Source organism: Ursus americanus, chromosome 5, assembly GCF_024610735.1.
Source record: "Ursus americanus isolate L20-20 chromosome 5, mUrsAme1.1.p, whole genome shotgun sequence".
Taxonomy (NCBI): domain Eukaryota; kingdom Metazoa; phylum Chordata; class Mammalia; order Carnivora; family Ursidae; genus Ursus; species Ursus americanus.
The window spans coordinates 76,657,087-76,681,359 of record NC_142131.1 but is presented as its reverse complement, the minus strand read 5'-3'; the positions used below and the strand labels follow the sequence as shown (position 1 = coordinate 76,681,359).

General features: G+C 51.1%; 1 protein-coding gene across 1 annotated transcript in view; it reads left to right on the top strand.

Annotated features, from left to right (window-relative positions):
• Window positions 1-14,951, top strand: part of ADAMTS2 (ADAM metallopeptidase with thrombospondin type 1 motif 2) — a 222,383-nt gene extending 207,432 nt beyond the window's left edge. Inside the window, exons 18-22 of the mRNA XM_045794972.2 lie at window positions 1,742-1,874; window positions 2,673-2,880; window positions 4,362-4,491; window positions 4,818-4,907; window positions 11,521-14,951. Coding sequence (XP_045650928.2) covers window positions 1,742-1,874; window positions 2,673-2,880; window positions 4,362-4,491; window positions 4,818-4,907; window positions 11,521-11,978 — 1,019 coding nt within the window. The 3' untranslated portion in view covers window positions 11,979-14,951. The remainder of the gene's footprint in view (window positions 1-1,741; window positions 1,875-2,672; window positions 2,881-4,361; window positions 4,492-4,817; window positions 4,908-11,520) is intronic.
• The last annotated feature ends 9,322 nt before the right edge of the window (window positions 14,952-24,273 follow it).

Sequence of the window (24,273 nt, the reverse complement as noted above, 5' to 3'; positions counted from 1 at the left end):
CGAGAAGACTGGCCCCAGAGGCAGGAGGCCAAGGCAATGACCCACCTGGTAGGGGGCAGAGGGCGGGAAGGAAGGGGGTGCTCGGGTCAGCGGGCCAAAGGCAGCCAGAAGGGCACGTGGGGCATAGGTGTCACCAGCATGCAGCTGCATCGGTGTGGGAGGGAGGGGCTGGCCTGGCGGGAGGTTGGTGTGAGGACGGCTTGGGTGGATTGTGCCTCACGAGGCAGGTACAGGAGGGACTCAGGCCGTGCTGGAGACCCGGAGAGGGGCTCCCTCTGTGGGGGTCCTTCCCCGCGTTCATTCAGAAGGGCCTCCTGACCCTCCTGGGGCAGGGCTTCCTGCAGAGGTGTCCCACCTGCCCTGGACCTCAAAGAGGCCACAGTTGGGTGGGACATACAGGTGGACAGGAAGATGCTGGTCCGCCACATGTGGTCACTGCTTCTGGGGGGCAGGACAAGCCAAGAGGCAGGAGCAGGTAGCCAGGACAGGCTCCCTCAGAGGTCCCACACCTAGAGGACAGAGAGGATTTTGCCAAAGTGGAGGAGACCCATCCTGTGGCCCAGGCGGGTAGACAGCTCCTTCTGCGGGGCTCCCACCGGGGTGGATGGCTCCCAACCCTCCCTTGAGCCGTCCTGCCCCCCTGGATTTCAGCAGCACGTGCTGCTGACTCTCCCTCCTCTGTATCTCTTGGACCTATCTGCTGTTCCATCTTCCCCGTCCTGACACCATCCTTGCTCCCCAGCTGGCCCTTGTGTGTCTGCTCTCACCCCCAGAGTGCCTTCTTAAAGGTCCCTTTCTGGCACTGGTGGCATGGTTTTAGCAGCTCCCTCTACTCCTGCGATAAAAACGAAATTCTCTTCATGGTCTCTGTGGTCTGGGAAGCTTGCTGACCTCTCCCACTGCATCAGTGCCCCCACCCCTTGCCCACCAGGCCCTGGCCACACTGGCCTTAGCTGCTTTTCCTGGACATGCCGTGCTCCCGCCTCAGGGCCTTTGCACAGGCTGTCTCCTCCCTGGGAGCCACGATACTGCCTTCCCACTAAACCAGAGTCCCTCTGTTCTCTGCTTTCTGGGACATCTCCAGACACCCAGGTTAGATCAGGCTGTCCGGCCACATTGTCTCCCGTCTCACCCACTAGCCTGGGGTTTAGAGACCTTGGAGTTGTTGACACACTGGGCTCTAGGATTCTCTCTGTAATTCTCGTGGGGGCTGTCTTGTGGATTATAGGATGCTGAGCAGCATCCCCGGCTTCTACCTGCTAGATGCAGGCACCCCCCAACCCTGAGTTGTGACAACTAAGTGTCCCAGATATTGCCCGATGTCAGAATTGCCCCCAGTTGAGAACAGCTGCCTGAGACTGTGGTGGGAGGAGCCTTGCAGGCCACGTTTCTGTGTTAAGCCACCTCCTGGCTCATCGCAGGGCCTCAGTGCAGGTTAATTCAAGGTGGAGTACGTGGCTGAGCGATGGAGAGGAAATAGAGCCCTCCCTCCTGCCCCAGGAAGCCAGCTGAGGGCCCAGGGAACAAGGTGGCCACTCTTCCCAGCCTCCCACCTCACTGGGCCTGGGGTGCTGGGTGGACACGAGGCTGGTCATCTCTAAGGCCCGGCCCTGGCACACTGCCCCCCCCTCCCATCAGAAGGCTGGGGAGAAAAGGGCTGAAGCTGCCCATGGAGCTGCTTCTCCATGCCCCCTGGAGGGGCCACACTGCCCCATGAGCCCCCTCAAGCTCTCGTCTTTAGGCTCCCAGTTCACCAAGTATGGCTGCCGCCGGAGGCTGGACCACAAGATGGTACACCGAGGCTTCTGCGACGCCCTCACAAAGCCCAAAGCCATCCGCCGAGCTTGCAACACACAGGAGTGCTCCCAGCCAGTGTGAGTGCCCGGGGCTGCCCGGCTCCTCCACCCCTAGCCCGGGGTCCCGAAAGACAGGAGAAGGCAGACCCCCAGGGCTCGTGGAGAGGCAGGTGTGGGGTGTAGGCTCTGAGCAGCTCTGGGCCTTACATCCCCTGCCACGTTTGGTGGGTTCTTTCTCCCTCAGCACGTGTCATGGAGTCTAAGACCCCGCAGGCTTTGTGGTGCAGCCCTGCTTCGCACCTGCTGCACTGAGACAGTCATGTGCATCTTAGAGATGATGACATGTGCTAATGCCCAGATGGGGAAACTGAGGCTCAGAGGGGCCCGGCCTGCTTCAGGTTCTGTAGTAAATGTTCCCCAGGCCGCTCACTGTGGCAGCTGCAGCCTTGACCCTCTGGCACAGGGCTGTGGCAGGGCTGTGTTTTGGGGCCCAGATTCCTTTTGCAGGGCCCTGAGGGGAGAGGGTGGTTGGTACATAGACCTGTGGGGGCTGAGTGGGGATGGGTGCTGAGGGAGTCCACCCTGCTGCCCTGAAGGGTCTGTGACGTCAGCAGCCACTGAGGGCAGAAGGCAGAGCCAGGAGCCTGAGAAGGGACATACCCAGGGCTTTCCATGCCTCCCACCCCGCCCAAGGCCCCCCCAGCGGTGGAACTGTCACCTGCAGGACCTTGGACAGAGCCCCCTCCAGGCTCTATGCCATCTTCTTGAGAATAGGGGAAGAGGCCCCCGGGGAAGCAGGCTGCCTTCTCTCTGCACCCCTGGGCCACAGCCAGGACGGCTCTCCAGGGGGCTGACCTGTTGCTTCTGCCCCCACAGGTGGGTCACAGGTGAATGGGAGCCTTGCAGTCAGAGCTGCGGGCGGACAGGCACACAGGCTCGCTCTGTGCGCTGCGTACAGCCCCTGCACAACAACACCACCCGCTCCGTGCACACCAAGCATTGCAACGACGCCCGGCCCGAGGGCCGCCGCGCCTGCAACCGTGAGCTCTGCCCCGGGCGGTGGCGGGCTGGACCCTGGTCCCAGGTAAGTGGTCCTGTTGGCTCCCGGCCTTGTATCCTCAGCCCCCAAATCCAGCTTGGGCAGGACCAAGGTGGTCAGAGCATTTCACCTGGGTCTGGATGCAGTTCCTGGCCCCAGGCCATATCCTGTGGGTCTCAGGGCACCAGGGGGTGCCACATGGTCAGTGGTCCGCTGAGAAACTGACTGGAATGGGTCTTCACTCTGCAAGGCAGAGGCTGCCATGTGCTACAGGAGCCTGGAGTCCTGGGAGACCGAGGGCAGAGGGGTGGTCTGGAAGGCCGGCCATGCTGGCAGGAGGGAACATGGGCCAGGGAGGGCTTGGACTGCAGCTGGGAAGAATAGTGAGGATGGTCTCAGGGGCTGGAGCAGCAGTCCAGAGGCCAGGGCTGAGCTGACGTGAGCACTGACATCCAGCTCACAGGCCTGGTGGTTTGGGGTCCCCAAGACCAGCCTCGGGCTCAGTGATTCACCGGAAGGACTCACAGCACTCATACGTCATCACACTCACAGTGTATTTCAGTGAAAGCACAGAGTGGAATCAGCAAAGGGGGAATGTGCGTGGCCAAGCCCAGGGGAAGCCAGGCACGAGCTTCTAGGTGTCCCCTCCCAGTGAGGTCCCAGGGGCGCACTTTGTTCTCTCAGCGCAGCATGGGACGACACACAGGAAATGCTGCCAACTAGGGGAGCCCCCGAGAGCCTGGGTGTCCAGGGGCTTCCGTGTGTGCCCGACTCTAGTTACTGAAGCTTCAGACCCCCCAGGGGGAGGCAGGTGCTCACCGTCAAGCACAATGTTGGTATAAACTAACTGGACAGACTGGTGCAGTGTGACTCAGGGCCTCAGGCGTGCAGCAACACTCCCCCCAGACAGAACATTCCATGAGCTTGGTCCCCAGGAGCTTCCCAAATCCCGGTCCTGAAAGCAGGCCTTCCTTGGGGCTCTGTAGGGTTTGAGCAGCCCAGGACTGCCGAGGCCACCCTTTCCTGTACTATATAATGTGAGGACTTGGGAATTCTCCCTGCGGGGCTGGGCCAAGTGTGGGTGTGACTGCTTTGGGCCCCATGCGGTAAGGCAGAGGGGGCGCCGGGCTGGAGGGGCCAGTGACGGTGCTGGTGGCATAGGGCCTTGTGTCCAGGGGTCCTCTGCCAAAACCTCCCAGACGAGGTCAGAGCTCTCCCAGCAGCCCCCAGCACACAGGAGTTTTTCCTGGGCCCAAAGGGAGATGCCCGTTGAGAACCTGAAGTGTCAGGCTCTGTATGTTTGCTCTAACTCGTAGTAACTCAGAGAGATAGGCCCATGCATCCTCTCTTCAGAGCCTCGGGAGATATAGTCGGCCACCTGGGCAAGGCAGCACCGGCCCGTAGCACGTACTCTATCCTCTGCCCCTCACCACCTTCCGTATGTTCTCGGGTCACGTGCATGGGAGCTCTTTCAGGCCCGGCTGACCGTGGGAGGTGGGCTCTGACAGGCGATTCTCCACCTGCAGTGCTCGGTGACCTGTGGCAATGGCACCCAGGAGCGGCCCGTGCTCTGCCGAACCGCGGATGACAACTTCGGGATCTGCCGTGAGGAGCGGCCTGAGACAGCCAGGATCTGCAGGCTGGGCTCCTGTCCCCGTAAGCCTTCTGCTGCCCCCGGTCCCCAGCCCCCAGTGTACAGCAGGCCCAGGGTGAGGGGGGCTGGGCCAGACTCAGCATCTGTGACCTAGACGGAAGGGCTAAGGGCTGAGACCTTTCCCTAGTTGGAAATGGAAGGAACTCAGCCCTGACTGCCTTCCTAGCAGCTCCCCGGTGGTCTGGGAGACAGAAGCAGATTCACGGTGACCATGAACAGCACACTGGGGAGTCAGGGCCCTCCTGCTGCCCCCGAATGCCTGGGGCGGTGGGTGCGTGAGGGCCCAGTGTGGGGCCTTAGCCGCCACAGCCCTTCCTCTCCTCTCTAGGAAACATCTCCGATCCTTCCAAGAAGAGCTACGTGGTTCAGTGGCTGTCCCGACCGGACCCCGACTCTCCTGTCCAGAAGACCTCGTCAAGTAACCGGCCCGTTTATAACTCTGCCTCTGCCCTCCAGTGCATGCCCTGCGCCCTGTGGAGCTTGCCGTGGGCTCCCCTCCTCTCTTTCTATGGAAAACTTCCCTGACTCTTCCTGAGCGCTCTCTCGGTTGAATCTGATTTCTCCCGGGCCTCTGTGCTCGGCCGTCTCCTTTGGAGCTGCCCCGGCTGTGTGGCCGGGAGGCCCGCCTTGCAGAGGCATGGCCCCGGGGCACTGGCCTCTTGTGGGGGGCCGGGACCTGGTTGGTGATGGCGTGTAAAGGGGCAAAGATCTGTCTTGGTGCTGGAGGGGCCAGAGGCCAGAGTGCACATGTGACCACTTGGTGACCACCTCTTGGGGCCACATCCCTCCAAGCTGGAGCTGCCGGTCGGAAGTCAAGGGGGAAACCCGCTGGTCCCCTTTCAGACGCCGCCCACCAGCAAGGCGAGGCCAGACGGGTTCTGGGGCGCGCCATGTTGTGTCGCCGCGCCGGGTGGCCCAGCCCCGAGATTCCAGGGGTGCGTTGGGGGCTCCCCGGCCGCCCCTGCTGTTGCTGCTGCTGCTGACCCTGTGCTCAGTGTGTCCTCCTGACTCGTGCGACTGTGGCCTGCTTCCTGTGGCCTTTGCGTCCAACTTCCACAGCCCTTGGCCCCCGTGCCCCATCCCCTCGGGGAGTTTGGGTCACACGGAGGTGGCAGGGGACGTGTCCCTCCAGTGGGACATGGGGACACACCGCCACTTCACTCTCTGTCCATTAGCTCCAATGGCCTTTTCTCATCGTGCGCACATGACCCCATCCATAGAGGTGAGAGAGTGAGAGAGAGAGATTGAGAGAGAGAGAGAGACTGTCTGATGTGGATGCGGCCACCTACCAGTGTGAACAACTACAGAATTACCTCAATTTTTATTGCTTTTTTTGCTTAGATAAAACTATGTAGAAAATGCCTTAAAGTTGAAAGGTAACAGAATTGGCTGCTGACTCCAGCTTCAGAGCGGGTCGTGATCCAGGTAGGAGGCAGGCAGCGCAGGCCCAGGGGGAGGCCCTCTGGCTCATCCAAGGTTTCCTGCAGCCCTCGGCCTGTGCGGGGTGGGGGGGAGCCCCGGGCGTGCTGGCTCCAGCCCGCTCTGCTCTGCGGAGAGGAGACCCCCTCTGAGGCCGCGCAGCCAGTCGGCACTGACTGTTTGCTGAGCCTCGTCCCGGGCGCTGCCTTACACAGAGGGCAGCGCGCCAGCCCCTGACATGCCCCAGGCCCCGTGTCGCACCCCCACCCCCCCTGCCACCTGCTAACAGCATCCCGCTGCCTCCTCCCCGGCTCTGACTACTGTTATGTAAATACTCGGTGTGTAACGCATACTAATTCTCACGACTGTTAACTTCCAACTTTGACTAGGCCACGTGAGTGACTCTGCCTCTGGGAAGGTGCGGTACGGTCCTGGGCATCGTGCTCTCTGTCTATATGCACTTTGGTTTATCAGGGATATTTTATTAGTGTTTTGTATGTATCCAATGACGTAATACCTAGGTTCCATTGTCGTCGCTTTTCTGGTTTTTTTATGAGACAACGTTAGTGTGTGCCAAAGTGACTGTGGAAATGACCTTTTCTCCTCACTAACGATGGAAAGACTTCCTGTCATGCATCCCACAAATAAAGTCAATAAAAGTTCCGTGAAACTGGGTGCGTGGGTTTGGCCCGCGGCTGGCTCCTTCTCTTCACCTCCGCGGCTGCCCTTCTGCCGCATTAGTGGCTGGGTTTCTGCTTCAAATGACTACCATCCCCCGCCTGCCCCCCTGCCCAAGGTGGCTGTGTAGGCCCCTCCCCCACGGCAGGATGTAACCCCCCCATCCCAGGCATTTTTCAAACCGTGACAGCAGCCCGTGGAGACACTCCACTGTGACTTTGACTTTTGAATGGTTCCTGCTAAACGAGAGCCCCTCGTGGGACCATCTGGGTTCTCTCCTCACAGATGGAGGTTTCACCGTCAGGGAAAGGGCCCAGGGGTGGGTTTCTCCCCCTCTCTGGGATCAGTGGAGTGAGAATGTGGGGTCAGGAGCCCAGGCAGGGCTGGTCCAGGCCACAGCACCCTGAGCCACTTTCAAGCCATTGCCCTGGCTGCTGGCACAGCTCTCAGCCTTAGGCGACCTGTTCGGGGAGGGAGAGGCGCCCACTTCTCAGGTTGGGGGTCTGGGTCAGGAGAAGGGCACGGCAGCAGTGGCTCTGGGCACCTGGCCTGTGCATTCATGTGAGCGTGTGCTCAGGGGTGCCTGCCCGTGTCTCCCGAGGCCTTACCTCAGAAGCCACGGGGCCTGGAGTGTTTGCTCACCTCGCTGACCAGGACCAGACAGTGGGTCAGGATCCAACAGGGGCCTCCCGCCAGTGGGCTTCTCTCTCCTGCCTTTCCTATGAAGGGGATCCCGTGCCAGGGAGGAGGAGATTGTGAGAAAGGACAACATGGGGCCACGCAGCGTCATGGAGACAGGCTTCAGGGCACAGGGCTAGGCCCCAGGTGCCAGCATGCAAGTGTGGGGTCACAGTAGCATGGCTAGGTTCACCCTGCCCAGAGCTCTGGTCATTGAAAGGAGTCCCGGCTCCAGAGACACAGGAGACCCGGACAACTTGCACCCAAGTTGTCCCTGCCCAACCGGACCAGAAGGAACCCTCGCTGAAGGGGCTCCCGACACCCGGAGACAGCTGGGGTGCACCAGGACGCAGGCCAACGGGGGTCCCACGCTTCCTTACCCTGAGGCCCGAACTTTGCATAGTGAAATGCTATGTGAGGCTCGACTGAGGAAAAAGAGAACCAGGTTTTCCCCATCCCAGCCTTTCCTGAAGCGTGGGAGACAGGCAGGTTTGAGGTGGTGCATGAATATGGCCTGAGCTCCCCCAAGCAGCCCCTCCCTAGCTCCCTGTCCCCTTCGTGGCTCCTGGAGGGGAAGCCCCACTGAGCAGGGGTGCCAACATCTCCCTCACGCTTGCTGGCTTCTCTGCGGCTTGGAGCCGCACAGGCAGGGCTGTCTTCCTGGAGTTTGAGGGATTAAACACCCACTTAAAATTTCTCTTTGCATTCCCGGTTAGGGTCCCCTTTATTGACCGCCGCTCCTTTCCCGTTAACGGTGGTAGTGTAAAGTTTTCCTCTAAAATAAATTTTAAGTTTTTAAAAAAAGAGTTCATTTAAAGGAGGAAACTAGTGGGCAAAATAGAACACAGGTGGTATTTGGCTGGAGCCAAGATTGTGGGAAGGGCTCACAAATGGCTTCAATTTATGAGAATGGGTTTGCTCTCAGTGGTTTGTTGTTCGCTGGAAGGGAGTGGGTCTTGCTAGGTCATTGCTACTGGGAACTATTGAAGAGCAAGTATTAGGAAAGTGGAATTTTTCTCTGGGTGTAGGGACCCTCCGCCAGCCGTTGCCTCTGGACACGTTGTGGGTCCCTTGGTGGTGGAATCCCCTTCCCCTTGGAGGGCTCTCTGCTCAGTGATAAAACTTAAAAATACCCAACCATTGGTGTCCTTAAAAGTGGTTGGGAATGATGGTTTTGAAATTTGTCTAGGCTGATAATAGCGTAGCCAAGCTCTTGGCCTCTGACTTTCTTATTTATTCATTCATTCATTCTCACTTTTAAAAACATAAAGCAATGTAGCCACTGATCAAAGGAACCTGGGCCTGGCCCCCCAGCCATCGCCTGCCTGTGGCAGGGAGATGGACCCTTAGCCCCGATTCGCCCATGTATTCAAGGACATTTGTCGAGTGCTTCTCTGCATCAGGCTCTGACCTGGGCACTGGGACACTGCCGGGCACCTGACCACAGGTCCGCAAGCTTTCTCTAAACGGCCAGATGGTAACAGTTAAACCTTCTTCACAAAACCAGGTGGAGGCACAGACTTGGCCCATGGGTGCCGTCAGCTGACCCCTGCCCTCTACCTATGGGACGTCTGGTTCCCAGGGTCCCAGCCTGCGGGAGAGAAGTGAGGGAGAGGTTTACCAGCAGTCTTGTTATTTGTGTGAAGGAGAAGGCACAGGGGATGGGAGGTCGCTGCTCTGTAGCAGGGATGGCCCCGCTCCCAGCAGCACCTCCAGCCATGCTCTGTCCTTGTCTTGTCGAGGCCTGGGCCTCAGTGGTTTTCACTCGGCTCACCTGGAGGCTGCCAGAAAGGGGAGAAGGGCCAGGGAGTGGGGAAGGGAGCAGGTGGGGCTCTGAGCACCCCTGAGCTTCAAATAGGACCACTCCACTTGGTTTGTAGGTCAGGCAAACTTATCTGACAATTAAGTGTGAACTTGCCAACTGGGATAGAGTGCTAGGAAAGGGAGGGCCCCCCAAGGGAGCGTAGGCTATGCTTGCCTGAAGATGCATTTCAGCTGAGCCTAGAAGAGAAGAGGAGAGCAACTGAAGGAAGACAGAGGAAGTGGACATGGTATGTGCAAAGGCCCTGGGGCCAGAGGGAGCACAGTATAAAGCAGGGGGTCCAAGGCCTGAGTGAAGCCAGAGAGGTGAAGGGGACAGGTCTTCACGCTGAAAACGAGGGGTAGCACAGGGGCTTCAGTCAGGACAGTGACATGGTCACATCTTCAGTTGAAAAACTGCATTCTGACTAGAGCAGGATAGTGGACAAGAAGGAGAAAGAATTGAGATAGGCAGGCAGAAAGAAGACTTTTAGCACGGTACAGACAAGAGGTAAAGCAGCTTGACCCCACGGAGGTGGGAGAGAGGGAAGCACGGACATATCTGAGAGCGTCGAGGAGGAGATACTGACGGACCTGGGGGTGAATGGATGGGGGGGCACCTGGGGTTTGGCTTGTGCGCTGGAGAGCCCCTTCTCTGAGACAGGGGGTCCAGCAGAGGCCCCAGGCTTGCGCTGGACCTGCGGGGTCTCTGGCACGTTGGGGGCTGTGGAGGTCAGGGCCCCGTCTCGTAGGTAGCTGTCTCTGAGTGTCTGAAGCTCCAGGGGTTTGCAGTCAGTGTCCAACCCAGGGGGTCACCAGCCCGGAAGGGCAGATTTCAGGCTGGAGCAGTGGGCAGGCAGCGAGCGCCGTCAGGACCTCCCGAGTCGGAGGGGACCTGCTTGTCTGTTGCTGCAGGAAGTTTCTATGGGCTAGCGGAGCCGCAGGCATGGGTGTGGACCGCGCCCCATGTTGGCGCAGGCCCTCAGAGCCATCAGAGGGGGCTTCACCCCTGGCTGGCCCTTCCTTCCCACCTGGATCCTTCCTTCCCTTCAGGAGGAGAGGCGGTCACAGAGGGAGAGGGCGGGAAAGGTTTGAGATGCTCGCTGGGGATGGCAGAGGGTGGCTGAGCAGAGACACAGTAGGTAGGGGGCCCACTGAGGCTGGGGATCGGAAATTAACAAGGGATCTGACATCCCCTGCTGTGCTGTCACATGACTTACTCTTTCCTGTCGAGTGAATTCTTGTAAGTCCTCTCAATTTTTGTGTTGTGTGTGGGATGAGGTGGTGGGGGGCAGGGAAGAGGGAAGGAAACTGGGGAAGAAGACAGTGAACGAGAGTTAAGAACAAGAACAAGGGGGGTTGCGTGGGTGGGACCGTAGTTGACCTTGAACCACACAGGTCTGAACTGCACTGGCCCACTTACACGTGGGATTCTTGCGATAAATACAGCACTGTACTCCTTTATGATTTTCCTAATAGCGCTTTCTCTTCTCTAGCTTACTTTATTGTAAGAACACAGGGTATAATACACATACCATACAAAATCTATGTTAACCGACTGTACGGGATTGGTAAGGCTTCTGGGCAAAGTAGACTCTTAGTAGTTAAGTTTGGGGGGAGGCAAAGGTTAGATGTGGAGTTTCAACTGCACGGGGGTTGGCACCCCCCACTCCCATGGAGTTCAAGGGTCCAGTTTGATACAGCTGTAGACAGAGCTGGAGCTGGGCCCAGAGGAAGGCAGCTGTGTGGGCAGAGACACCAGGCTGTCACGGAAGCCATGCAGGCTAGACCGTGGGCGGCCAGCTTCTTGGGCAGGAAGGAGAGGGGAGGAGGGTGAGCCTGTGCGAAGGCACCAGGTTAGGGAGCAGTTTTGGGGAGTTGGCCAGGAGCTCAGTGTGGCGGGCTGCGCGGTAAGTCGAGGTGAGGGGAAGCAAATCCAGAGAAGTTCAGTGAGGATGGGAACATACTGAGGGCAAACATGGTGAGGCCACCACCAAGGCTCTGGGATATGTTCTGTTGGGTTTTAGAAATTGGTTCCTTCACGTTCAATTTTGTTATCATTACTGCTTATAGGTTATTATAGGGCCAAACTCCAACACAGGATTTCATGGGGGTTACCGCTGGGTTATCAAATAGGAACCGGACGAAGTCCCATTGTTTAAGACGAGTTGGAATCACTGCCTAAGAACAGACACGCCTCATGTCTGTCTCAGACTTTGAGAGAGACAGAAAACCCCGGGGGCCTGCCTGGAGGCGGGGAACATTGCTCACAGCTTATGTGGCAGCACTGTGCTCCGGGGCTGCTCTGACATCAGAACCACAGGGACTTTCTGCGTGAGCTCGCTTGCCGCTGTGCCGTCTCTGGGCTCTTCTACACGCCTCTTCCTGCTTCCTCTGGGGGAACCAGGTCCCCCTTACCCTGTCCTTTGGTTATTTGTCCCACTTCTCTCTTTCAGAGGGCCGCTGCCAAGGCGACAAGTCAATGTTCTGTAGGATGGAAGTCTTGTCTCGCTATTGCTCCATCCCAGGCTACCAAAAGCTGTGCTGCAAGTCTTGTAACCTGCACGACAACCTCACCGAGGTGGACGATGGGGCCGAGCCACCGCCCGGGAAGCTCAATGACATTGAAGAGCTTGTGCCCACCCTCCCGGTGCCCACCCTCATCATGGAGGTGCAGCCTGCACCGGGCACGCCCCCACGGGTGCCCCTCAATGCCTCCAGCACCAATGGCACTGAGGATCACCCAGACACCAACGCGGTCGACGTGCCCTACAAAATCAGCGGCCTGGACGAGGAGGTCCAGCCGCCCAACCTGATCCCTCGACGACCGAGCCCGTACGAGAAGACCAGAAACCAGAGAATCCAAGAGCTCATTGATGAGATGAGGAAGAGAGAGATGCTCGGGAAGTTCTAATAAAATGGAAAGATAGCATCCATAGCATTTTTTCCCCCTTGCTTATAGATATATTCCATGGGATGGCAAATCGTGGAGATGAAGGAAACATTTCTGATTCCAAAAGGGTTTTGAGAAAACAGAGAGAGAGAATGACATAAACATCTATGCATATGGTTGTGAGCATATGGCAGCCCGCTCCGCACGTGTTTGTTCCCCAGCCCCGGAATGTTCTAAGTCCCGTGCTGGGACCGGGTGTGGGATGGAGAGGAATACAGAGGCTCTATGAGCACCATCAGTGAGGGCAGGCAGGAGGCTAACTCGGAGAGAGGAGACACGTGTCCCCAAGTTCCTGAGCAGTGATTGGGCATCTTCCTTTCCTTGGTGGTGACCAACCCTTCTGGAGCCGCGGGACATTTCCTACCCCTCCCCAGACCGAGGGAGGTCCGTGGGGACTCCTAGGATAAAGTGATTTGCTAATCGACCCATCACTAAGATGTGCACAATGAAGTGGAGGCCGTGAACTTGAATGCCAATGACTTCCAAGGCAGGCAGGTGGTGAGGATAAGCATGGTCACCTGCCGGGGACCACGACCGACCTGGGAGGTGCACCCCGCTAGAGCTGCTTGCGGGCTCCAGCCATTGCTGCCTCTGGGGGAGCTGGCCCCCAATGCCAGATAATGTGCTTTCAGTAGAAGTCTAGCTTTGCGTGCGAAAATCCTCAGTCCTTAAACTTCAACTCAGAATATGTCAGGGGGGTCTGGAAGGTCTGTTAGGGTCTAGAGCTGCCAGGCTGCAGCCTCTGGTCTCCAGGCCTGGCCGGATGAAGCCTCTCAGAGGAAGGACTTCAGAAAAGCCACCTGGCCCGTTTGGTGCTCATGCCCGCTGTTCGCCTCAGCCCAGACTTAGCTGTGAAGCCGTCTGCTCCTTCCTGGGAAGGTACTAGGACTTTGTAGATCTAAACAGTGGGCCACGTTTTCTCCACGAGAAGACAGTGGGGTGCACTCCAGCCTCTCTCAGGCCTCTCTCATCTCCACGAACCCTGGCCTGCATGCAAGGCCCATGACTCTCCTAGAGGGGTGGGAGGGGGTGGCTGCCACTGTGGGGGCCATGCTCGGGGTTCTGAGATGGGGCTCTGCAGGCTCAGGTTGGCTCCTGAAGACCAGCTTTGCTTGTGGGGGTGGCCTTGCCCTGTCTAGCCCTATGGAGCCTCCTTCTGTGCCTTGGAAGTCCCAGCAGGGACCTGTGAGATCAGGGAAGCACAGGGTGGGAGGTGGGGAGAACCCGCTTTATCTTTGGCTGTTCCCAAACTTTTACAACTTCTGTTTTTGGCAGAATGGTGCTTTGTGAGCAAGATGTGAATGAGAGAGAAACAGGAAGGGAGTGGGGGTGGACGGGAGGACGGTGGCTAATTTTTACCCCTCCCTGCATGGATATTTTGTGAACTGTAGCCTCAACTTCCCCAAATTATAAGATCCAGGGCCCTTGAGCTGCTCCTCACACATAATTCTTAAGCTTTCCCTGCCTAGGAAAGTTCTAGAGCCTTTGTATTCTCACCAGTCATAGATTTTAGAGAAAGAGCTCTCTAAAATTCCCCATTCTATGGATGGGAACACCGAGGTTCAGGATAATACCATGATGGCTACTTTACACTGAGTCTGAGGTGCTAAGTATGTTTTTCTGATCTGTGTGTGTGTGTGGGTGTGTGCCTGTGTGTGATCTAAGGGACAAGGTGAGGGTGTAGGAACCAGTGAGAACGCTATCTGGCATGATGCTTAACCTCCCCGCTGGGTGATAACTAACTGCCTCTCACCCCCACCTGGTCCGGCGGCCTCCCTCCCCTCTGTCACTGCGTCCTACACATACTCACACATGTCCTGGTGTCTCAAGGGAGCTTGCTGCCTCTTAGAAGCAAACTGGAACAAACATTTTTTGGATATCTCTCATAGTATCACTTCTTTAACAGATGTGGTTTACAGCACTTTGCACTCCTGTCTCTCTCTGATCAGGAAATGGATGCCTCGCCTTTCCCCTACTGGTTGAACCCATGGCCACTGGTGCTATTCACGGGCTGCAGGACTGGGCAGTTCTTGCGTGGGTCTGTCTTGGAATGCAGAGGAAGCTCAGGGTGACTGACCCTAACCGGAGAGTATTACTCAGTTTACTCAGCCTGGGGGGCTCAGGATGGGAACACTCCATTCCCAGATCCCGGCAGAGCAGGGCTACATGTCTTGGGGCTGGAAGACTTCAGGAAGAGGCTCCAGGCAGGACATACCCAGGGTTGCCTGTCTTCTTCTGGAAGGAGAGAGACGCCCTCTGGGAACTGTAGGCCAGCATGGCCACCGTCCCATAGGCCATCATATTCAGTGCCTGGGGCCATATACCCTCTGAGTTCTCTAGAACCGGATGGTCCTCCAAGGTCTCTCTGTCTAAGGAACACAGGGTTTAGCAGACTCTGAGAGACTCCTAATCCCCACTGAGCTCAGGACCGGTGGGAGAGCCAGCTTAGCAACAGTCCTGAACTTCCAGAGCCGGTGTCCGTGTCTGGAGGCCCCTGCAGCCTGAAGGCCAAGGAGGGTTTCTAGCTGAGGCTGCAGAGCACCATAGAGAGACTCAGAGCTCTCTGTCTGCGGCTCCAGAAAATTGCGTTTGTGGGGAGACTCCTGCTGGGGTTGGGGACCCGGCTCTCTGATCTGCTCCTTTTGGAAAACCCATGGAATTTCCCGTATAAGCCTTCTGTTTGTATTTTAAGGTTGGTTGTTTGTTTGGCGTCTATAAATGGTGCTCAGTAGCGCTCCTTCGAGATGAAGCGGGAGGACTCTGTATCCCCAAACGCCAGGCAACCGCCCCAGGAATCATCATGGTGCTGAACTCAAATCACAGCGTTTATCTTACTGATCACAGCCATCAACACATTTGTTTTCTGTAGAGAAAAAATTGGCTTCTTGATTTTATAACTTATTAAAGTCAAAATGTCTGTGTTTTTGCACATCATGCCTGTGTGTGCGTGTTACCTTGAGTATGCTACCCCCGTCCTCAGCCTGAACTGGGCCACGTGGAAGGACGTGCTGCCCTCGCGAGGCCAAGGGGTGGGTGTGGGCCGCACCAGGGGGCACCGAGCCATGGCTGCTCAAGTCGGAACCCCGTGAAGGGCCAGGGGCACCCAGAAGGACGGGTCCCTCGCCCAGCTCCCCTGCCCAGAAGACACCACGTAGCCCGTAGCTTCCAAGTTAACCTTTAGCTCCAGGAGAAGATGAAGAATCCCCTGACTCCAACTCCTCCCTGATTACGACCCCTTCTCTCCTGTAATTAGGGTTCCCAGAAAAATTACTAGATGCTGAGTTAAATTTGGATGTCAGAGAAATGACAAATAACGTTTTAGTATAAAATTGGGACACACTTGGGGCGCCCAGGTGGCTCAGTCGGTTGAGCGTCTGACTCTTGATTTCATTTCAGGTCATGAGCTCAAGGTTGTGGGATCGAGCCCTGTGCGGGGCTCCATGCTGGGTGTGGAGCCTGCTTGAGGTTCTCGTTCCCTTTGCCCCTCACCACCACTCGCTCTCACTCTCTGTCTCTTAAAAAAAATTGGGGACACACTTATACTAAAAAATTATTTGGTGTTTCTTTGGAGTTCAAATTTAGCTGAGAGTCCTATGCATTTATTTGCTAAATGAGGCAACCCCACACCTCATAATCAGTATTCCACTTTTAAAGACAAGCCCATTTTCTCTGGCCCTCTTTGATATTTGCAGTGTTGGGGAGAGGGAGGGAGGTTGAAGGAAAAGGAGATGGCTCCCCATACCCCCAGCCATGGAGGAGGTAGACAGACCATGTGTGCACAGTGCTGGGGAGAGGGGGCAAACTTACAAATCTGTACTGAGGTTGGAGGTGGCTTGGGAATGCATAGGATTTCTCATCCTATTCATTGTAACTTGTGTTGACTCCATTGTTATAGTGCAGTTAGTCCTTTATAACGGGGGAGAGGAACTTGGGATGGGTGTGAGTGTGTGTATTAGGAAGCGCAGGGTGGGGGTGGGGGCAAGGTGCAGTTGGGTGAGCAGAACTGACTGAAACTAGGTATTTGCAAAGGTATAGAAGGAATGGCAGGCAAGGAAGGTTCTGTCTGTGCTCTCTGAGGCATGCTGGTTAATGGCTAGGAGAAGCATATGATCACATTACCAAGGTCCTGGCCACCACCCCCTCCTCTGCACACCACATCAGCCCCTGACTCCCAGGCACCAAGCGGCCATGCATGGTCATAGTCAATGGCTTATGCCTTACTGTGCATCCTTAGCCCAGGGAACATAATACACGCCCATTGAGAGGCCATGTGGCCAGTCCCTCTGCCCTTCATGACCCCACATCATTTCTTTACTGTCTTGAGTTGAGTCGCTCCTTAGCCATACTCCCATGATTTTATACCCAAATTTTCATATGCCCACTCGGGTCATGCAGACGTCCTGGAGGGTCTTTTCTTACACTCGCCACTTTCCTACACAGAAGATTTCACACCTACTCATGGCAAGTGGAGACAACAGACAGGGACCAGGAACTGTTTGCCTTTCAGAATGAGATTTCCACACTGTTCTCTGTGAGGGCTCCAGCAAGACACTAGCCTCAAATACACAGAGAAGATACACAAAGACACAGCCTCCGTGCATCGAAGCGACCACTGCCTTGGTTCAACGAAGGTACTAGTTTCTTTAAGTGAACACTCAGATCACAACTTTCAACTTTTCTTTCTTTTTTAAAAATTCTGTGCATTTTACGTCTACAAATTTCCCTCTAAGCACAGTACTAGCTATCCCCCACAAGTTTTGGTATTTCAACTATTTATTATCATTCCATTCCAAATATTTTCTGATTTCCATTGTGACTCCTGAGAGTTATTTTAAAACATGTTGCTTAATTTCCAAACATTAAGAGATACTCTAGTTATGGGTTGTTACAGATTTCCAGCTATTTTATTGTGGTCAGAAAATATTTTCTAGAAGATTTCAACCCTCTGAAATTTGTTGAAGTTGCCTTTATGGCCCAGGATGTGGTTTTTCTAAGCATCGCACCTGTACTTGAAAAGAATTTGTAACTAGAAGTTGTTGGATATAGTTCTATAAATGTCCATTATGTCAAATGTGTTAGTCAAATATTTTATATCTTGATTTTTTGTCTTCTTCTATTAATGTGATAGAAAGTTGTTCTAATACCTCTCGCCAATTGTGGATTTTTCTATTTCTCCTTGCAGCTTTATTGATTTTTACCCTTCTTTTAAAAAAAAAGAAGCCATTTTACTATTTTGAGGCCACATTAATGGGAGCATACAAATTTTTAATTGCATTTCTTCTTGGTAACATTTTCCCTCATCTTTAGGAATTAACAGATGTTATTTCCAGCATTAATTCTCTCTTGAAACTTTCCCCCATAATGTTATAGCTATGTCAGCTTTTAGTTAGTGGTTGCACAATATAAATTCTTCCGTTTTTTCACTTTATGCAATGTATCCCCATGCACAACTTGTCTAAGGCCCCAGTGACTGTGGAGCCTGAGGACTACATCCAGGGAGTTGTCTGTCACAGAGCAAGTATTCAAATAAACAGCTAGAAGTAGGCTCAGGAGCAAATACTGAGAACCCCGTCACCAGTCCAGAGGAAAGATGCAGTCTTGGAACCAGAATGGTGACTGGCTGACAGGTGAATGTGCTGCCCTCCACACCATCCTGGGGTGGGTCGGTCCTGGAGAAATGCTGAGACATGAGCAAGTCTGGCCACTGGGTTCAGGAGGAGCAGAGCTCCACCTCTGTGGGCATCACAGAAGACACGCGGATCCCAGAGAAACGCCACCTTGCTCCTAAGAGCTCGAGGTCATCCAGTAACCTGGAAGCAGTGATTCCCCCTCCTGTGTCTCAACATGAAAGCTTAGGTTATTGACTTGAGATCCTTCTTGTTTTCTAATATAGGCCTTTATGGCTACACATTTGCCCTCATGTGCTATTTTAGCTGCACTCTGTAAATTAGCTGATATGTTGTATTTCCATTTGCATTCAGTTCAAATATTTTCTTTTTTTTTTTAAAGATTTTATTTATTTATTCGACAGAGACAGAGACAGCCAGCGAGAGAGGGAACAGAAGCAGGGGGAGTGGGAGAGGAAGAAGCAGGCTCATAGCGGAGGAGCCTGACGTGGGGCTCGATCCCATAACGCCGGGATCACGCCCTGAGCCGAAGGCAGACGCTTAACCACTGTGCCACCCAGGCGCCCCATCAGTTCAAATATTTTCTAATTTCACCTATAAGTTCTTCTTTGGCCCGTGGGTTATTTAAAAGTGTTTTTTAAATTTTCCCAATAATTGGGTATTTCCCAATTTTTTCTTTCTGTTGTTGATTTTTCTAATTTAATTTTACTGTGCCCGAAAACCCCATGCTTTGCATTATTTCAATCCTTTTCAATGTATTGAGACATTTTTATGGCCTTTTATGTGGTCACATGCGCTGGACAATGGTGCATATTCTGCTGTTGCTGAGTAGGGTGCTGTGCAGATGTCAGTGAGGTTGAAGCAGTTGATAATGTTGTGTAAGTCTCCTAGTGGCTATGGTTCACCTCTCTGGGCTCTGATCTGCTCCGCGCTAGCGGCTGAGGCTTTCTCAATAGCCTCTTAGCTATTTGATGCATTCAAGAGTTTTGTTTCTCTTGCTCAATCTGTTTAGTTATTTTCAGTAGGATGTTTGGCCTGAATTATCCAATCTGACAATTCTGGGATGCCATTTATCAATGTTTAATTCAAAGTTGTCTATTTCTATTTGTTGGAATTGGACTAGGTATCACTTCTGGTAACGTGGCAAACTTTTAACAAAGGTTTGGGCTGAGCGGTAGAAGAGAATAGAACTCAAAGCCTTTAGATTCCTGGCAAAGTGCCCAAATATAACAGTTCCTTCCCTGCTTCTAAGACAATTTAAACGACAATGTTTATAATATAAAGGACTATAATTCTATGTAGATGCTAGCTTTTGATCTTCAGGCAAAAAACATTACTGGATAGAGAAGGATCGTGATATGATTATAAAGCTCTAACAATTCAATTAATCAGGTTAATATATCAGAAGTTGTCATAACCTCAAGGAGAAATTGGCAAAGCCTCCACCCTAGAGGGGTGTGTACATATATATCTGAATACGGTTGATTACTTTTGCTTTGCTGAAAACAAAGCCACATAACTAGGGTAAGATATTTGCAAATCACTTATTTGATAAGACATTTATAGACTATATAAACACTCTTGAGTGTTGGGGCGCCTGGGTGGTGCAGTTGATTGGGCGCCTGACTCTTGGTTTTGGCTCAGGTCATGATCTCGGGGTCTTGAGCTCGAGCCCTGCCCTGGGCTCTGCACTCAGTGTGGAGTCTACTTGGGATTCTCTCTCCTTCTCCCTATGACCCTCCTGCTTGTGCTCGCTCTCTCTCTAAAAATAAATAAATAAATAAATCTATTTTTAAAAAACTCTTGATTCTCAGCTTTAAACAAAGAAACCTCCCAAATGGCAAAGATTTGAACAGACAGATCATTAAAAAAGATGAACGGATGATGGCAAATAAGCATATGAAAGATGATCAAAATCATTAGTCATTAGAGAAAATGCTTTTATTGGGGCGCCTGGGTGGCACAGTGGTTGAGCGTCTGCCTTCAGCTCAGGGCGTGGTCCCGGCGTTGTGGGATCAAGCCCCACATCGGGCTCTTCTGCTATGAGCCTGCTTCTTCCTCTCCACTCCCCCTGCTTGTGTTCCCTCCCTCGCTGGCTGTCTCTATCTCTGTCGAATGAATAAATAAATAAAATCTTTAAAAAAAAAAAAGAAAATGCTTTTATTTATTTTTTTAATAATATTTTTTTTATTATATTATGTCACCATAGAGTACATCCCTAGTTTTTGATGTAAAGTCCGTGATTCATTACTTGCGTATAACACTCAGTGCACCATGCAATATGTGCCCTCCTTAATACCCATCACCAGCCTATCCCATTCCCCCCCCCCTCCCCTCTGAAACCCTCAGTTTGTTTCCCAGAGTCCACAGTCTCTCATGGTTCATTCCCCCTTCTGTTTACTCCCTCTTCATTCTTCCCTTCTTTCTCCTACCGATCTCCCTGCTATTTCTTATGTTCCATAAATGAGTGAAACCATATGACAATTGTCTTTCTCTGCTTGACTTATTTCACTTAGCATAATCTCCTCCAGTCCCGTCCATGTTGCTGCAAATGTTGGGTAATCGTTCTTTCTGATGGCTGAGTAATATTCCATTGTACATATGGACAAGGCAGGAAACAAATGTTGAGGAGAGGATGTGGAGGAAGGAGATCCCTCTTACATTGTTGGTGGGAATGAAAGTTGGTACAGCCACTTTGGAAAACAGTGTGGAGGTCCCTTAAAAAGTTAAAAATAGAGCTATCCTGTGACCCAGCAATTGCACTACTGGGTATTTACCCCAAAGATACAGACGTAGTGAAGAGAAGGGCCATATGCACTCCAATGTTCATAGCAGCAATGTCCACAATAGCTAAATCGTGGAAGGAGCCGAGATGCCCTTCAACAGATGACTGGATTAAGGAGAAAATGCTTTTAAAACCACTATGAGACATCACTGCCAACCTGTTAATATGATTAAAATGAAAACAAATGAGCAAAACAAACAAACCACCCCTGACAATAGCCAGTGCTGGTAAGGGTGTGGCGGAACGGGAGCCCCATACACTGTGCCTGGTGAATCAAAATGGAACCACCAGTTAGACAGTTTGGCAGCCTCCTCTAAAGTTAAGCATTCACTTTCCACATGACCTAGCAATTCTGTTCCTAGGGATTTAACCAATAAAAAAATTTTTAAAGATTACACATACACATGAATGGAACAGAAGATCTAAGACCAAGAAGATCTAAGACAAAAGATATATGTATGCATAATGGGAATATCAGAAGAGGAAAGGAAAAATGGAGAAGAAATATTTGAAGCAATAATGGCTTCTCAGTTTTCTCTTCAATATTCTCAATTTTCCAAAATCAAATGACAGACACCAAATCACATATCAAGGAAGTTCCCAGAACAACAATAGGATCAATACCTCAAAATCTAACACCTAGCCATATCGTGTTTGAACGCAGAAAACCAACAGAAAAGAGAAAAATCTTAACACCAGCCAGAGTGGGGGAGAAATCCCTTTCTTAAGAAGGAACAATGAAATTTACATCTGACTTCTCACAACAAACCATGAAAACAAGAAGAGTGGAGTAAAATATTTAAAGTGTTGAAAGAAAAAAAAAAAACGCACCAACCTAGAATGCTGTATTCAGTGAAATTAGCCTTTAAAAGTGAAGGAGAAATATAGACTTTCACAGGCAAACAAAAATTGGGGGAATTTGTCACCAGTAGACCTGCCTCACATGAAATGTTAAAAGTTCTTCAGAGAAAAGGAAAATGATAAAGGTCAGAAAGTCAGATCTTCCTAGTGAAAAGCAGAAAGGCAGAGATTGAAGGAAAAATAAAGTCCTGTGTTTTTCTTATTCTTACTTGATCTGATAGATAACATTGTGTCCTAAGTAATAATAGCAGCAGTGTGTCGAGAGGTTATAGCATATGGATATAAGTGAAATCATGGGCAGCAACGTCATAAGGGATGGGAAAGCATGATGGAGAATACTCTGTCTGAAGGTTCCTGCACTGCACGCGAAGCAGTAGAGTATTATTTGCAAGTGAACATACAGTAGTCATAAATGATAATGCAAACTCAAGGCAACCACTAAAATGGTTTTAAACAGAAGTATAACTGATGTGCTAAGAGAGGAGACAAAGTGGAATGATACAAAATGTTCAGTTAAAATCAGAGAAGGCAGAAAAAGAAAGGGAAAATAAGAAATAAAGAATTGTGTACAATGAATAGCAGATTGTTACAAACATGGTAGATATTATACCGATAATCACTTTCAATGGCACCTGAAACAATGCACTTCTAAATAACGCACGAGTCAAAGAAGAAGTCTCAAGAAAAAAAAATTAAAGTGTTTTAAATAAGGGAAAATAAAATACAACTTACCAAAATCCATGGGATGCAGTAAAAGAAGTGATTATGTGGAAAATTATAGCATATATTAAGAAAGAAGAAAGATCTAAATCAACAATTTAAAGGTTTACCTAAGGAAACTAGAGAAAGAGAGAAATATAAGTTTAGATTACAGGAAAAAAATAATAAAAACCGGGACAGAAATCATAAAACTGAAAGCAGGAAATCAAAGAAAATTAACAAAACCAAAAGCTGTTCCTTTGAGAAGATCAGTAAAATTGATAAACTTGTAGCCAAGCTAAGAAAGAAAAAAAGAGAGAAGATCCAACATTCCTGTTTTCAGGGAAATAATGGAGGGAATATTTGAAGATAAAAACTGGAGTATCTCATCACAGCCTAATTTCTTCACAAAAACTAAAAGATGAAAATGAGGCTGCTAGCCAAAGTAAGTTTCTGATGGATCATTTGTTAGCTAAGCAAGGAAATCTGTTTACTGATGGTAAGTTAATTAAATGTTTGGTCGCAGCAGCCAGAGAAATACGTCCAGAGAAGATAAACTTGCTTAAGCCCTCCAGTGGAACAGTCCTTCAAAGGGTTGAGGACATTGTTAGCAATATCAATAGTCAAGTAAAGAGTAAGATGGATGACTTTAACTGATTTCCTTTGGCTTTGGATGAGTCAGCAGTTGTTCATGATTCTGCTTGGTCGGTGTTTATTTGATGAGTCGATGCTGAGTTTAAAAATGATGGAAGAACTAGCGTCTATAAATAGTCTGTGTGGAACAACTATAGGCAAGAATATTCTTAAAGACATTGAAAAAACGCTCATTGAGGATAACCCAAAGTGGAGTCACTAAGAAGTGCTCCAACGGACTTGAACATGTGACGTATATAAAACACGGGAAGCACAAAAAGAGGCTTAGTCGAACACATTTACAAAGACTGTGAAAATGTAAAGTGTCTTAAACCTGTGCTTATTCATGCAGGAAATCAACTGGAGTCTGTCCTGTTGTATTGAGCAAGTAGTGCCAATAGTGACCTTCATTTGCCCTTGTGGACTTAACTATTGTCAGCTCTGTTTGTGGCCAATAGTGACCTTCATTTGCCCTTGTGGACTTAACTATTGTCAGTTCCGTGAATTTTCTCTTTCAGAAATAGAAGCTGAATATCCTGACTTGCTCTGCTATGCAGCAGCTCAATGACTTAGCGGTAGTAAAGTTTTATTGCCATTTTTAAAAGTCAAGGCTGAGAGTGGAATTTTCCTGAGCGAGAACTGTGTTTGACCACTGTTAATAAACATGGGGTGGCTTTGGAAATTAGCTTTTGCTGCAGACTTAATAAATATTTCTTAATAAATTCAGCTGAAAATTTGGGCAAATCAGACTTTCTATGCAAGATTTATTCTGCTGCAAATTCATTTCAATAACAACTAATATTTGAATCACAAGTAATGTCAAGACGCTTTATACACATGCTACACTGTCAAAATTTAAAACAAAAAGTGCCATCTCTATTCCCATAAATATTTTCTGCAGATACAGATTCTGAGCACAGACTCAGTTCTAGCAAGATTTTTTGGATCTCAATGCAAGTGCAAAGGAAATTTCCATGTTTCAAAATCCATTTAATGGTACAATAGAGGAAGAGCCACCTAACCTCTCATTGGAAACGATTAAACTGAAATGTAATGATACACTAATGGGAAAATATCAAAAGAACAATATAATGAAATTCTTTTTTTTTTTTAGAGCGAGAGAGAGCGAGTGAGCGAGTGGGGGAAGGGAGAGAGAGGAAGGTAGAAGGAGAGAGAGAGTCTTAAGCAGACTCCACGCCCAGCGCAGAGCCTGATGTGGGGCCCAATCTCACGACTCTGAGGTCATGAAAAATGAACTGAGCCCAAATCAGGAGTTGGATGCTAAACCAACTGAGCCACCCAGGTGCCCCAGAACAATCTGATGAAATTCTATAAATGAATTGCAAGCAATGAATCTGCTCAATTCCACTCATGCTCATGCACTAATATTGGAATTTAACAATGCCTATCCATGTGAAAGCACATTTTCAAAGACAAAATTTTCAAAATGTCATTACAGATCAGCAGATCCGTATTATTATGAACAGATAAGCACTGGCAGATTTTTTTATGACTTTGTTGAGATAGAATTCACACACCACGCATTCCACCCATTTAAAGTGTCCAACCTGATGCTTTTTTATATTTACAGAGTTGCTCAGCCATTAGGACAATCCATTTTAGAACATCTTCATTACCCAAGAAGATACCC